The 14,730-nt window shown below is 39.1% G+C and overlaps 1 protein-coding gene across 1 annotated transcript; it reads right to left on the reverse strand.

Annotated features, from left to right (window-relative positions):
* Positions 1-400: 400 nt before the first annotated feature.
* Positions 401-6,800, reverse strand: LOC147631093 (protein DETOXIFICATION 16-like). Its single transcript, XM_086809044.1, has 8 exons — positions 6,017-6,800; positions 2,020-2,564; positions 1,796-1,882; positions 1,662-1,718; positions 1,336-1,574; positions 1,112-1,230; positions 919-1,005; positions 401-799 (listed from the first exon to the last, which is right to left on the reverse strand). The coding sequence occupies exons 1-8, from the start codon at positions 6,248-6,250 to the stop codon at positions 731-733; spliced, it is 1,437 nt and encodes a 478-aa protein (XP_086665170.1). The 5' UTR covers positions 6,251-6,800; the 3' UTR covers positions 401-730.
* Positions 6,801-14,730: the final 7,930 nt, after the last annotated feature.

Here is a 14,730-nt window from a genome sequence, read left to right on the forward strand (position 1 = left end):
CAACCAAAACTCCTTGTTGGAGTGTACATGTGGGCAAACGCCATCAAATTGTAATTTGGACGAGACAATAATTCATTATTTTTCTCCATCTTTTTTTGCTTTAAGTTATGTCTTATGGAAGATTCTGTTGTTTGTATGAAAGGAGAAGTCATATTTTCTTATAGCAAACACACTATAAGCCATGGATTGTCCTTCCCAAACAACCCCAAGCCAAGCAAAAATTGAAAAATTCATTGAGTAGAACTAATGTCTAAGGAAGGCCAAAAGGGCCTGCAAGAAGGTACTGTCATGTGCCTAGGGAGACTCGTGATGAGCTCACCAACATAATAAAAGCTAGCAAAAAGCCAAACCTTATATATTAAAGTTATAGAGGGATCCTAAAAGAGACTTGGAAACGAGGTGGTGTGATCTCAATCAAAGAAGCGACCAATAAGATTATGAGATTGTAAACTCCTTGATGAATTTTAATGAGCCATTACAGACCTTTGATTAGACTAATGAGTTTGTTCAGAGGCCACAAAAACCTCATTGTGAACTCCTGTGGTTGTTGCTTAAGTGAAGAAAATGGAGGTAAGATTTCTCAAAATTATGCACCGACCTGTAGAGTCTGGTTGCTCAGGCTTGTGATCACCTGCTGTGCATTTGTTGGCATTTGCATGTGATCCCAAAAGATTCTTTACTGAGGATACTATATGCAGGGATAATGTAAATAACTCCATTTTGTCCCAGCTTATTTCAATAGTAGTGGCTCTATTGCGTCCTGACATGGCGAGCTTACTCGGGCTGCTGCCTTGATAGCCTGCACATTTACATGAGGAATGCTGGCCTTACACTTCATTTCATGGCTAAATGGCAGGGGCTCTGTCTGTAGAGACCTTGATTATGCTACTAATTAGAAAGACAGGATGAGTTGCCCACCTCTCTTTCCCAGTTGGTTGCCCATGTAATAGCCACCAATGCTGTCAACTGCACCACCGCGCCACTGCTTATCCCCATCCACAGGCCCTGCCAGATCATAGGAAACAAAGCTTGTCAGAAACAAAACCGATCCAGCAGCATTTCTATGCATCAAGGCATCTTACAGTCTAAGAAGAGTGTCAAAAATGAATACCTCAGCCTTTATGTGGAAGACAAAAGCCAAAACAAAAGCCACTGGTAAGCCTACACCATAATACGACACTAAATTGATGTATGCCCCAGCTCTCTGCCATCCACAGCCTCTGGCAATACCTACAAAGCATAGTGTGCAGGCGCACAAAGCATTGAGAATTGCAGAAACACACTGACAGTTGAAGGAGTGTCCCAAGATCATGAGATCATGACCAGGCCGGATACCTGAAAGAATTCCCTGCAGGCTGTCCAAAATGGTGGAGGCGGCAAGCACCGGCATCATCTTGGATATGTACTTGATGACTTCGTGCTCGCTGCTGTATGCCCGTCCCAACACATTGCGCAGAGAAATGAAAGTCGTGGACACCACAATGGCCTCACAAGAAGCAATCACCATGGCAACATAAACTGCCCTATACGCTGCATTCGGACGCCCGGCTCCAAGCTCATTCGCGACCCTTGTGCTGAGCAAACATCAAGCAATCACCTCAATCTACAGCTAAACAGGATGAAAGAGATCACTGCAATCCGTCCTTTATTATACCACTAACCTTGCCATGGAACCAAGTCCTGCAGGAACCATAAAAGCAAATGCAGCACAGTTGTAACTGCAAAAACAAACTCAAATAAGCACACATCTAATCTGAAAGTAGATCTTCAAACGTGCGTATTCAATTCATCGCACCAGATTGAAAGTGCTGAGGTTTCCAGCTCTGGGTTTGGCAACAAACCCGAGAGAATCACGAGGGCTTCATACGCCCACCATTCCAAGCTGTTGTTCCAGCATTAGAGAACATTGATCAGCTCATTCTTGTGAAATTTCTAGCTGTGAGCAGCATCATTGTAACTCATGCTTGGAATTGTGACGGATCACTGTTTAGAGATGAAGGTTTGATTTTAGGTGCATACCAGACCATTAGAGCAGAGGGTATTGCAAGCTTGAGGAAGCCCTTCAGATCATGAAACACCTTTGAAGAGAAAGGGGTTCTCGTTTTCTTGCAAGATGGCGCGAATCTCACATACATGGCGAGCAGCATCACGTTGATCCAGTTTGAGATGCTCGTGGCCAAGGCCGCTCCTCGGCTCTCAAGGCCAGACTTGTATACCATGACCCAACAGACAGGAATGTGGCAGAAGAATGTGAATGCAGAACACAGCATAAGAGGAATGACAATGCTTTGAGCCTGCAGAAATTTGATAAGAGGCTGTGCTGTTGCATAGGCAAACAAGGTGGGGATCAACCAGAGTGTGTATTCGCCTGCTTTCTTTGAAATAGCTGCATCTTGTCCGAGAGCCAACAAGACGCTCTCCATGTTTGCCCATATGAATGCTAGAGGTATGCCAGTAACATTGAGGACAACCAATGCTCGCTGCAGATACAAACCAAGCAAGCTGTATTGCTGTGCTCCATAAGCTTGTCCACATAACGTCTCCAAGGCACAACCCATGCCCATCTACATCCAGCAAACACTATCATCAACATAATGTTCTTCAATTCATGTTTCTTGAGCACTGCAGCAAGAACTTAAATGATTATGTCTTTAACAGAAGTCTCACTTCTAACGATCTTGCTATGGAATTCTCCACGCAGGACTGTAAGCCAAGGAAGAGGGGGCATAGGCAAGAGGCAGGGATTGAAGAAGGGTACATTGGTCCTTTAGATATACTGATGATATCCATGACAAGAAGTCCTGGATTAGGTGGAAAGCTCCATACCATAACAAGAAGTGTTTTGACATCAACTTGCTAATGTGAAACACTGGTCCTTTAGATATGATAGCAAACTTCTGGATTAGGTGGAAAGCTTCATATACCATAACAAGAAGTGTTTGGCATCAACTTGCTGATTTGGATGTCAATAGAAGTGTAAAGATTACAGACTCAAGCCTTTCTTCTCAAGGCCTGATTGAGATTCATTTGCAAAAAGCAGGCATGCTAGTTTTTTGTTATGTTTAGAGCATCATAATGTGGGGTCTTCATGTTTGGGAAGGTGTGGCCTGGTGAATTCAGCCTTCCTACAAAGCCGTTTACCCTTGCAAATAAAATGGGAATTCAGGTTCTTGGGATAAATTACGGTCCAAGACGTTAACTAAAGTGGACTGCATGGGCCCACTTCATCAAATTATTATGGTAGAGAAAGGGTGGAAAAGAGTTCTGTTATTTGTTGTAGAGCAGCACATACACCCAATGCTTACACCCAGTGCTTTAAATAAAAACGACATTCTAGTGTACTTTTATCGGCCAGAATTAAGAAAAATTGACTGAGATTTTAAGTAACCTTTATTTTAAAGAATGATTTTTCATATAACTTAGTTATAAAATCGGCATATAGTAGAGATCTTGAAACAAAAACAGGCATAGATTTAAGAGTAAACACCCTCTCTCCATGAATTACATAAGTAAACACCTCTCTCCTCAAACAAAGTAATGATCGGATTTCTCCAACGTGCTATTCATGCCGCAATGATCAACCATGATGGCATCATGTGTCATGGAGTAGCGCTGATCAATGATTCTTTAGCATACATTCAACTCCCAACTCTGTCCACATGTCTTTGATAGCCGCCAGATAGCTTCAAATGCCCCAAGTCAGGCTCGTACAACCGCTTGAAACTAGGGTTTCCATGTAGCAGCAGAACATTAGGGTTTCTGAACACTAGCTCACAAGGGTAGGTTTGAAGTTTGCATGCACGGTTGAAGCATGCACCCAAAGCAAAGGTTTGTAAGTGGTTTCAAGGGAAGTTGCCGCAGGGGGGCTTAGTTCGACGAAGCCCCAAGCTGTGTGCAACATTAAATTATGGGGTCGTTGAAGAATTTATGGTATCGTTTTGAACTGAAAATCCAAATTTGAGCCAATTTTGCAATAAATGCAGAGGTTCCCTTTTTTTTTTTTTTTCCCGTAAAGGAGATCCTTCTATTAGTTGAAAAAGACCTGCCTAGAACGCAGAGTACAAACACTGGAGGGGCATTTCTCCCATGGCTGGCAGCTCTCAGAGGAAGGCACATTGCTACGGATAATATTGTATGGGGGCAATACCATTCCATATAAACTGCTTTACAGGAATTTCACAGCTGAAATATGCCTTACATATAAATCAACAATTGAAGATGACAAACATACTTTTGGGATTGTCCTGCTATCAGAAAGTTTTGGTAAGATTGACAAATGGGTGATAAAGTGTATGGGGGTTAAGGGAACTTGGGGTGACTGATAAAGTGTATGGGGGTTAAGGGAACTTGGGGTGACTGGCTACTGGGAAGACTGACTGAGGAGGTAAAGGAGGGTTTTTTTTTATATTATACTACTTCATACTAATGATAGGCCCAATGGCATCTATGTAAGCTAACTTCTAAGGCCCAATGGCAGTGCCAGTAATAATTTTTTTTCTATAACCATTGACCTTCAGCTCAACTGATTTCCATTAAAAATGATTAAGTTAATCGGTTTTATTACTAATCTACATGAAAATTACATTAAAGTACGATTTTTTTGACATTGAGAGCTAGGAACAGAAGACGAGCCAGGAGGCCAAAGAAACCATGACAAGGCAATGATCCATGACGACATATTATGTTAGGGATGATCTCGTTCTACAAAGTTGGACGTATTAACTAGACAATCAACCAAGGGGCCACAGCCTACAGGGGTCCAAGAATGATCCAGTGTTAGAAAAAAGCGTTCTTTAGTGTAATTTCCAGAAAAAACGATTGCAATTTCGCCTAGCCTTAAATATAAAGATTCACAATTTCGAAAATTTAGTTATAAAACTGGTTAATCTATGCAATGTTTTTTTCAATAAAAACTGGTAACCGGTTTGGTTTATCCTTTTTTGAGTGGTTAGAAAAAAGCTTTATTTCTAACACTGGACTGATCCACGATAGAAGCGGGACTGTTAGGGATGCGCGAGTATCTCGTTCTGCAAAATTGGGCGTATTTATTTGCTGTCATGAGCACTTTTTCATACATGCCAAAAGGGGGAACTTTGCATGAGTTAGAAGTCTAGTGCCCATTTCGAGTAGCTGAGATGTTCTAGAGACACTAAGCGACCAAAATTTCGTTCTGTACTTTTTGAGGAGGTTTGAGTAGAATTTGATTTAGAAAGCCTCAAAACAAAGTGAGAAGCAGGGGTTCCAACTAGTCTGGGTAATGTTCATGCGTGCAAGTCATTCCCAAGCAAACATTTAAACCAAATAATACACTTTCGATTGGACGATCTCCCACCCCGAGTAAATCAATTCAGGTGTGCATTGGACCATCTATGGGCCATCTCGAGCGTATGTCATCCAATGCAAGCATGTCCGGAGTCCTATGGACCAACTACGGGCAATATCCATCGTAGTGCCATCCACCGGACCAACTGCAGGGAATCTCCAGCACGTAGTGCCGTCCAGTGCCCTGTTTGCATACTGGGATAGACGCCCAAAGTTATTATTATTAGGGGTGTACACAGATAGATTCCGATGGGAATGACAGGCTCAGAACGGAAGGAACGAAGTATGGAAAACAAATTTCTAAGGTGTTCAAGCAAGAGGAGCACGTTAGAAAGGTTATACTAGTAGCTTTGCTAATCCATGGGCAGCCCCAAAGCCAAAAGAGGGCTATTTGTGGCCTACAGAAGGCCTACAGGTCGCTGATTGTAGCAAGAATACAAGCTTTGATCTGTTTCCTACAGAGTTCTGAATTATCTCTACAGAGCTAGAAAAAGGTTGTGTGAGATCGCTTGCTGCTGTACAGGGGGTGACAAGTTACAATGTATGCCGTGGAAGTGATATAGGCATGGTTAGCGGTCCACTTAAGAGTCATCAACTCTATCACGCAAAGTATTCCTATATTGTCATCACTGTACAATTCAAGAAGCAGAGTAGTACATGGCAAATGGGTAGAAATGAGATCCAACAAACCTACCAGCAAGCTGGAGCCAGTGACAGTAGCTATTGAGGAGGCAATGGAGGCACTTGCGAGGTCGAGTTCGCTGAGGTGGCCCACGAACATGACGGACACCATCTGGATTGCGAATAACAGAATGTTGATGAGGATCATGGGACCTGCAAGCCAGCATTGTCTCCTCAGCTCCTGCTTCACTGTTGTGATTTCTTCTGTGGCTGCCTCTTTTCTGCCCGAGAGTGGTGATGCAGCCATGATGATGATGATGATGTGTGGCTAAATTGGATTCAAACCTCAGCTCGTGCAGAGCCGATTGAAACCACACAAAGCATTTGGAGATCAAACATGCACGCTCTAAAATAGACCCCCCTCTCTCTCTCTCTCTCTCTCTCTCTCTCTATATAGCGCGCGCACACACACTATATGCATACACACACAAATTCTCTCTCTCTCTCTCTCACTCACTCACTCACACACACACACACACACACACACTATATGCATACACACACAAATTCTCTCTCTCTCTCTCTCTCACACACACACACACAACCCCTCCTCTCACACACTAGATGCATACCACCACATCTCTCTACATACATACATACACAACATCCTTGTCTCTGTCTCACTGGATACAGACTGCATATCTCTCTCTCTCTCCCCCTCACACACACACACATCAAATAATTATTTTCGGCGAGTCCCTCGAGCAGCACCTGCTGTCCGCAAGGGTAATAAGACACACGTAGAGCTGGTTCGCACATATTCATATCCTACAGGACCACCATCACACGAACTATTTTAGTGAGTGTGTTGATAAATCACAGACAAGTTTTTCTCCTTTTGTCAAGCGATGGTGGGAGTTGAATGGGCCAACGAATATTCTGCTCACGTGCCCCTGAGAGAGAGCTAACCAGTGATTCCAATAATACCTTTTATAAAAGAAGGGGGGAATCTTCCTCCCCCTTTCCTTACTAGTTCTCCTTTTTTGTACACCCAAAAGGAGGAGGAGAGATGGCTTCAGAGGAGAGTAGAGGAGACACTAGAGAGAGTGACACCTGTGCTTAATAGAATAGATCATATTATAAGCTTGTTTTCAAAATTTTAAAGCATTATACAAAAATAAAACATTTCAATTCAAAAGAGAGAAAATAAAATGAAATAACCTTGACTCCGATCTCTCTCTCTCTCTCTCTCTCTCTCTCTCTCTCTCGCTCTTGTTTTTTTGTGGCTTCTTCGAGACCTGCATAAACTGACTCACCAATCCAACAACATAGCCCAAATCTGGCATGATGATATGTAAAAGTCAAACTCCCTACAACTCCATATCTCATCATATCTTGAACCTCTTAGTCTCTAGTATATTTGTGCCAAAGCCTTTACCAATACTCTAACTATCGTACAATCTTTGGCAATATAAAAGAGATAACAAAACTAGTGGAGACCTCTCAAAAATATGCCCTAGAGATAAACTCATGTAGTATATACACAAGACCTTCAATATTGTACCAAAGATAAACTCATGTAGTATATACACCAAAACCTTCAATATTGTACCTATTGTGAACAATGATCAACATGGTCTCTAATGCACCAACTGCTAAACGTGATATCATGCACGAAATTCATACATAGATTTAAAAGAGGAAGTGGGTGGGTTGAAATCATAATAATTTTAACTCATGAGCCGACATCAATACATCATGCATAGCATGGGATAATAATATTTGGATAAAAGTATAAAGGAAATGTGTTGCAAGTTACTCTTTCGAAGAAGCATCAATGTATAGGGCCAAGAAAAAACGTTCTTGAGTGTTTTACTTTCTTTTAATATGTATTTATTTCTTAGCAATAGTTTGGAATGTAGTGAAGGCCTTCCTTTTACAAAGGCATGCCAATAATGAAGTTATAAGCCTTCCCCACATAAATAGAATTTTATATCTCAATGTGATATGAACTTTTATATTTAGTTAAAAATTTAAGAGACTTTCTATCATTGAGAAGTTTGTTTTTTGTGGGCATTATCTAGGCACATTGAATAATCACATGTTATATATTACTCGTAAAACTTAAAAGAGATTATCAAGTGGGTTCAAGGAAACTTTTTCTTACCAAATCAAACAAACTTGCAGCCCCACATGGCCAAAGCCTTCCTTTTGTACATGTTTACAGAGGCGATGCATTTTGAATTGCAAAGATATTCTACAAGCATAGTCAATAATTTATTTTTGCAAGGTCCTCTATTCAAAAACACATGGGTGAAATTTTATTCATGTTTACAGAAGAGAGTTCTCCATCACTCTAATAAAAGGATATGTAGGCCTAAATTTTTTAATATAGGAAAGGACAAGAAGACGAGGAATCAACATAACACATAAAACAATAATCATCAAAATATTTCTAATAAAAAAATTATTGTTCTTCTTACCATCACTATAGTATAAAAAAACATGCCTAATCCAAACAATGGTATTTGCACAACATATTGTAATCTAAATAGTGGTATTTACATAACATATTGTAAAATAGGCAAGGAGCAGATTATTATGAGGGAGCTTATACACAAGTTAGTTTAACTACTTTGCTCAAAATAGTTGAATGATTAAATGAGGCTCCCCTTGAACCTAGACCAATAAACTCTAATTACTATCACATAATATGACATTTTTTTAAGGGAGTTGATTGATTACTCTCATTGTGAAAAATACCTCTTTTCTTGGGGGGTGAAGAGCCCGTCAGGGGGGGTAACTTGGGTGTAGAGGGGGGGGAGGGGGTGTATCTTGCCCACTTTTCACAATTCCTCTTATACTTGTAATTATGTGCATTTACCCTATGGAAGTCACATTGCTAGTAGCAAGCTATCCTTGACAAAGCACCTTGATGTAGATCTTCTAAAGAAGAGCTAGAAAACTTGAATCTTATGTAAGAACCATCAAAGGTCACAAAACTTTCTTTGGCATTGCTCTTTTTTTTTCTTAAAAAATCTAGACATCCATGGAAAATGATGACCCCCTTTTTGTGGGGGCAATTAATAATCGTAAGAAGACATCTTTATCATTTTCACTTGCCAATCTAAATGATCATCACGTGCAACCAATTTTTAAGCATTTGTCTTAGTTAACTCATTTCTCTTTATGAAAAGAACTTGTTTTCATTTAAGCAAAATCACAATCTTAATCTTTTCATTAACACAAATCTCTTCATCAACATTGACATAATCTTTATTGCAAGATTTAATATTTTATAATTTCCCTACATGAATATTTCTTTTAGCATCAAAATAGTTACCATCATCTATCTAAAAAATGTCAAGGTAAAACCTCTACTACAAAACACAAATGATGCTCATCTTTTCAAACGATTCAAAATTTAATCATTTAAGATAGAGAGCACATGCATACATATATTTTTTTCCTCTTACTTCTCCAAGAGATAAGCATTTCACATGAGAGCTATAGTGGTTGTTAAAAAAAAATCATAAAATCATAATTTAATCTTATTTAGAAATAGATTGACAACTTTTAAAAGGAAATTCAATGGCACAAGTTCTTAAAAAAACAATTTTAAATGCAAAATATGTTAAGTTCTCTCACTCACAAAATCTTCAATGTGCCTTTTCTCATAGTAAAAGTATAATTTGCTAAAGAATGAAGTGGTTAACCTAGAATTTGGTGTCATACTTATGGTGCATTACAATAAATGCAAATAGTATCTACATCTAAAATATATATTTCCTCATAGATTGATACATTTATGTAGGCTCTAAAAAAAAGTACATGTTTAGTCTATAGATCTTGCAAGACGAATTGATAGAAAACATTGTCTCCAAAATCTTGGTACACATGCTTGCTTGCTTTTCTCTAATTTTAGTTTTTTTATCACCCATGGGATTGAATCAACTTCTCTTATGTCGAATCACTTGTCATTCCTACACTTAATTTCAGCAAACAATATAACTATGAACACATACACAATAGCACCTCATAGCCATGTATCCACACCCCATCAAGCATATCAAACACCTTGTCATCCTTTTTTGTGCAAAGTTGCAACACCTACTTGCAAAATAACATTATTTTTTATCACGAATAACATTATAACATTAAAAAACACATGAAAGGGAACACTTACTTACAAAATAAGAGTGATATTTTATCCCCTCCATGAATTATCCCATCCACACTCTGTGTTAGGGTTCCACTGCTTAGTCTTGGAGGATACTTCGTAATAAGGTTTCTCTTTGAGGGAAATGCAAGTAGTGGCTTCCTCTAGTCTTTCCCTGATTTATCTTGTCTCTCCTGCTCTTGCCTAGCCATTGTAACCTTTAAGGACCCGATTATTTTGCCAACATTTTGTTGCTTTTTAGAAAACCTAACTTTTATGTTTGGAACTTCTTTTGTTGCTCTAATATAGCTCAACTTTTAGGAGTAGTAGCTCCTTGTGGTCTTTTTCTGCTTTTATCTCTCTTTCTTTCAAGGTATCTTTGAGCCTCTCGATCTCCTTGGGGTCTTTTTTCTACACACATATGCAGATAATCAAGTGCCCCTTGAGCCTTGTGTGCATCCACTCTTTTTGAAAACTTTTCTACTCTTTTTGGAGTTGACACAGATTCCGTTGTTGCAAGGGAAGAGACACTCCCAATTGCTTGATGGTTTTGAGGGGATCCTTTATAGTCTCCACTTCCATCCTTATAGCACCCACTACAAGTTCTTGCATTGTTTGGTATATAGTGGGCACTTTCATTCTTTGGTTTTTCTCTATTTCTAGCTTCTTGCTGTTTCTTGATTTCTAGCTTCTTGCTTGCTTGCTTGCTTGGTTTCTTGATTTCTTGTCTCCAAAATCAAAATTTCTTTTGTGGGCCATTCCCATGGTTGTGGCAATTCATGTTTCACCTGTAGGATTCCACTTTATCTCTCTAGATATCAGGGAATAAAATGGTGAAACCCTAGAAAGAATATAGAAAAGATTTATATGTTATGTTGACCTCAAAACATTTTATGATAAGGAGTTTAGGTTAAGGACCTTAGGGATCCTACATCATAAGGATATAAACTTAGACCGAAAATGGCCAAGAAATATCTAAACTTGACCTTAAAATTTAGACAAAAATTAAGATAAAAGTTATAATGACCTTAGAAGACCATAGAAGAGGAGAGAGAGTTGTGATTTCTTGATAAATTGGGTGCAACCCCAAGAAATGTTTTGAGACCTCGCTAGGTTATATGTGACTGGAAGAATTCAACTTACTCAGAGTCTGGAGAGTTGTGATGTGTCTTGGGTGGCAGAGGTTTTCTTCCTATAGGCTCAATGGGCTTTTTCTTTGATGTGCTTTGCTCCCCCTTGTCCTCCCTGTGCTGCTGAAGTACACTTTTGTTCCTCAAGACATTTAAGCATAGATACTAACATAATTATATCAATTCAAGTAGCTCTTGAACAAAAACAGTGAGAGACTACATCAATCATCTCAAGAACTTGAATAGAAGTTATCCTAATGAGGAAGAACCCAACCAAATTAGGCTAATTTTTGTTGTTCTTGTGGAAGGATTGAGGATCAAGAAACGACATGATGTGTTCTGATGCTAAGAGGCATTGAATGCTAGTGGAGTGTTGCTTATATGCCATATATTTTGATGATAACTTTACATGCATCTGATCCACAAATAGTTTAAGGTCAGACCTAATGAGAAAAAATGAGCCCAACATTAAAAGCCAGGATTCAAACAAGGCTGGCCCTCGGGGGGTTCACCTCTAAGAAATTTTATGTATCATGTGCGTTCAAGGTGTATTTAAGAAATCCCTTACACTTACATAATCTTATGAATAAAATGACCCCTTTTTCTTCATAAACTTATCGTTTTTTTTTCAAAATTGGTTTAACAAACCCCTTCTGTAAATATAATTCTGTAACTTTTTTGAATTAATATACTCCTCCTGATGAACTCAAGTGCTACACTTATATATTTTTAGGTGAAGCCCCCGAGGGAGAGCCCAAGTGTGCGAAGGACACAATGAATACTTTGATTAAAGGATGAATCGAAGGGGTATTCTAGCTCATGAATGCCCAGTTCTAAGAGAAAGAGCAAATCAGTGCTGTAGATATTGGAGAAGATATGTATCACAAATCATCTAACTCCTATCATGCCAAGAGAATGATGAGAATGTCAAGAGTGCCATTCTTAGCACTACCAGAGTAACTCAACTATTAGCCTTGCCAACACCACCTCCTGGTGGTATTAATGCAACTTATACAAATAGAAACCTAATCAGCATTTTACGAATCCTTTATAGGGACACAAAGATTCCACCTCTAGTGTTACGGTCTCAACTAGCCCTTCTGGGAATAACTCTTATGAGAGAGAGCCGATCATTAATAAACTCCTAACCCACCAGCTTTCTATGTAGAATACCTAGACTTAGTAACGCCAAATCCTTCAAGAAGTGAGCACCAAGACTTTTGATGCTTTTGACATGCACCAATTGACAACATTAATGCAAACAACATCAGAAGCCTACCAAGCAAGGGATATCAATGCGTTAAGGCTACCTCCCTAACATGATTCAAATGTCAAGGTCCTGATAGCGTGGTCTATGTAGTGTGGCATTGATCATTTGATTAGTGACTACCCTCTTAAGCCAATAAATTTGAATTTTCCAATGATGAATATATCATTACCCACCACTAGGTTGGGTATCATTAGTGTGACATGTCTGTTGTCTTCTTTAGAAGAAGAGAAGGAGGTTCCATTGCAAGTTGTGATAAGGGCTCAAGCCAAATATTACAAGATCACAAATCCTTATCCATGACATCATTCTGCATCAAAATCCTCTAAGAGAAAAAAAGGGAAAAGAAGAAGTAGGGACTGTAACAAAGAAAAGGCAACATCATTGTCGAGTGAGCTACCACAAACCAAACCAATCAAACCAGGACTTCTCGGAGTCTTGAGAAAGAAAAAGAAACAATAGGGAAGGATCCCAAGGGAGCTTCCAAGGTATTTTGAGATCAAGAATGTTCCAGATTTCTCCACTCAAATCACCTTAGATGAAGAATGGGGATAAGAAAACCTAGAGGGCCAATCTTGATAGAACACAAGAGCTTAGGAGGATACATTAAAATTAAAGATGTTTCAGAACCTTTAATTCAAATCACTCTAGACAAGGAATGAGGGAAAAAAGGTAGGGACGGATCAAATATTGATGGTAGGATGGACCAACTCTTAGAAATGGCTAAGAAATTAGTGGAAGGATGATGTAAGCCACGATTAAAATACAAAAAACCCCACTACAAGAGTACCGTAACCTGAGAGAGGAGATCTCAAAGTTAAAGTGAAGTAGAGGACGTGGTGCAGTAGACCTAACTGAAAATACAAGGACCTGTTGGACCAATCACGTTGATTTCACAGAAGGTTCTGATGTCGAGACCTCTAGAGAAAATCTTAAAAGCATCCCATGAATGAAGGTAGTGTCTCTAGTTAGGAAAAAAAAGAAATTAACTACTGATAGACCACTCAAGATAATAAAAGGAAACTCGAAAAGTACTGAAAGAGCTTGGAACCAAGGAAGAAATCCATAACAAGACTTTAGAGCCTGAAGATATGGAGTGTTACAAGACCACATCCTCAGGAGAATAAGTGATTCATGAGAGAGGAAACATGCGCTTGAGGAATCAATGTTAGGAGATAACACATAAGAAATTGTGTCTGAATGGGCATGGGTACAATGATAATTGAAAAGAAACTCATTATAGACCATGCCTTCATACATCGGCTTAGATGATGATTATTCATGACCATAGCCATGTGCCTTCAATACGGCTAGCGCTTAATAAGGAAAAAATTAGGGGTGAAATTTTAGTCCAAAGGATAATTTTCAAGGGTCTTCCAAAAGTCTTGGGCTATTTTAGACCCAAAAATGGTCACTTTTTTAATATATTAGCCCAAGGTAGCATTTTTTGGGTAAATGTAGAGGAAAAATCACCAAATTTACACTAGAAGTGAGCATATATCGTAAAATTTTTCATTCACCAAAGTTTCCTATAGACTCTACCTTCTATGAAAGAAAGATACGCTAACCCACTCTACTTTGACCATAGGATATGCTCCTTAATTTTTACCCTGGTGCTTAAAGAAGAAACCGAAAGCTTGAGAGAAATCCTCTCTACTTGTGTGATGATCACGATGTTGCTGAGTACTTAACAAGGTAGGGATCATAGTGACAAGACATGTGGCGAAGATGGGGGAGAAATCTCCTCAAACCTTTAGTAAATATTATCCTTAAATAAGCTGTAGGAACACCCATAGGAAATTTTAAAGGGGTATAAGTAATGTTGTGTGGCTTGGCCTATAAACATACATTTGCTATTATGTTAACTTTGGAAGACCGACGAATTACAATATGATTCTCGGATGTGCCCATTCATGTGTTAATTGATGTTAATCCATGAGAGCAAACGTAGAAAGTTATACGAACCTCTTTCCTATGAACAACTAATTGAAGCCATCCACTAAGAAGAGGAAACTTAGAAAAAGGAGATTGAAATGAAGAAACAAGGTTAACATGAAGCAACCATTCACGAAGAAAAAGAAAAACTATGGAGAGACATCCTGCCCTTGTCCACATGGCTACTGTAGACAATGATGATGGAGAACAAGAAGTGAAGGCTGCAAGTCTTTCTTGGACTTTAGAACAAAATAAAAGAGGATAGCCAAACTTGCTTTGTTTAGACAGAGGAGTAG

The sequence above is a fragment of the Cibotium barometz genome, chromosome 15, assembly GCF_041138505.1.
Source record: "Cibotium barometz isolate CiBa-2024 chromosome 15, ASM4113850v1, whole genome shotgun sequence".
NCBI classification, from domain to species: Eukaryota; Viridiplantae; Streptophyta; class Polypodiopsida; order Cyatheales; family Cibotiaceae; genus Cibotium; species Cibotium barometz.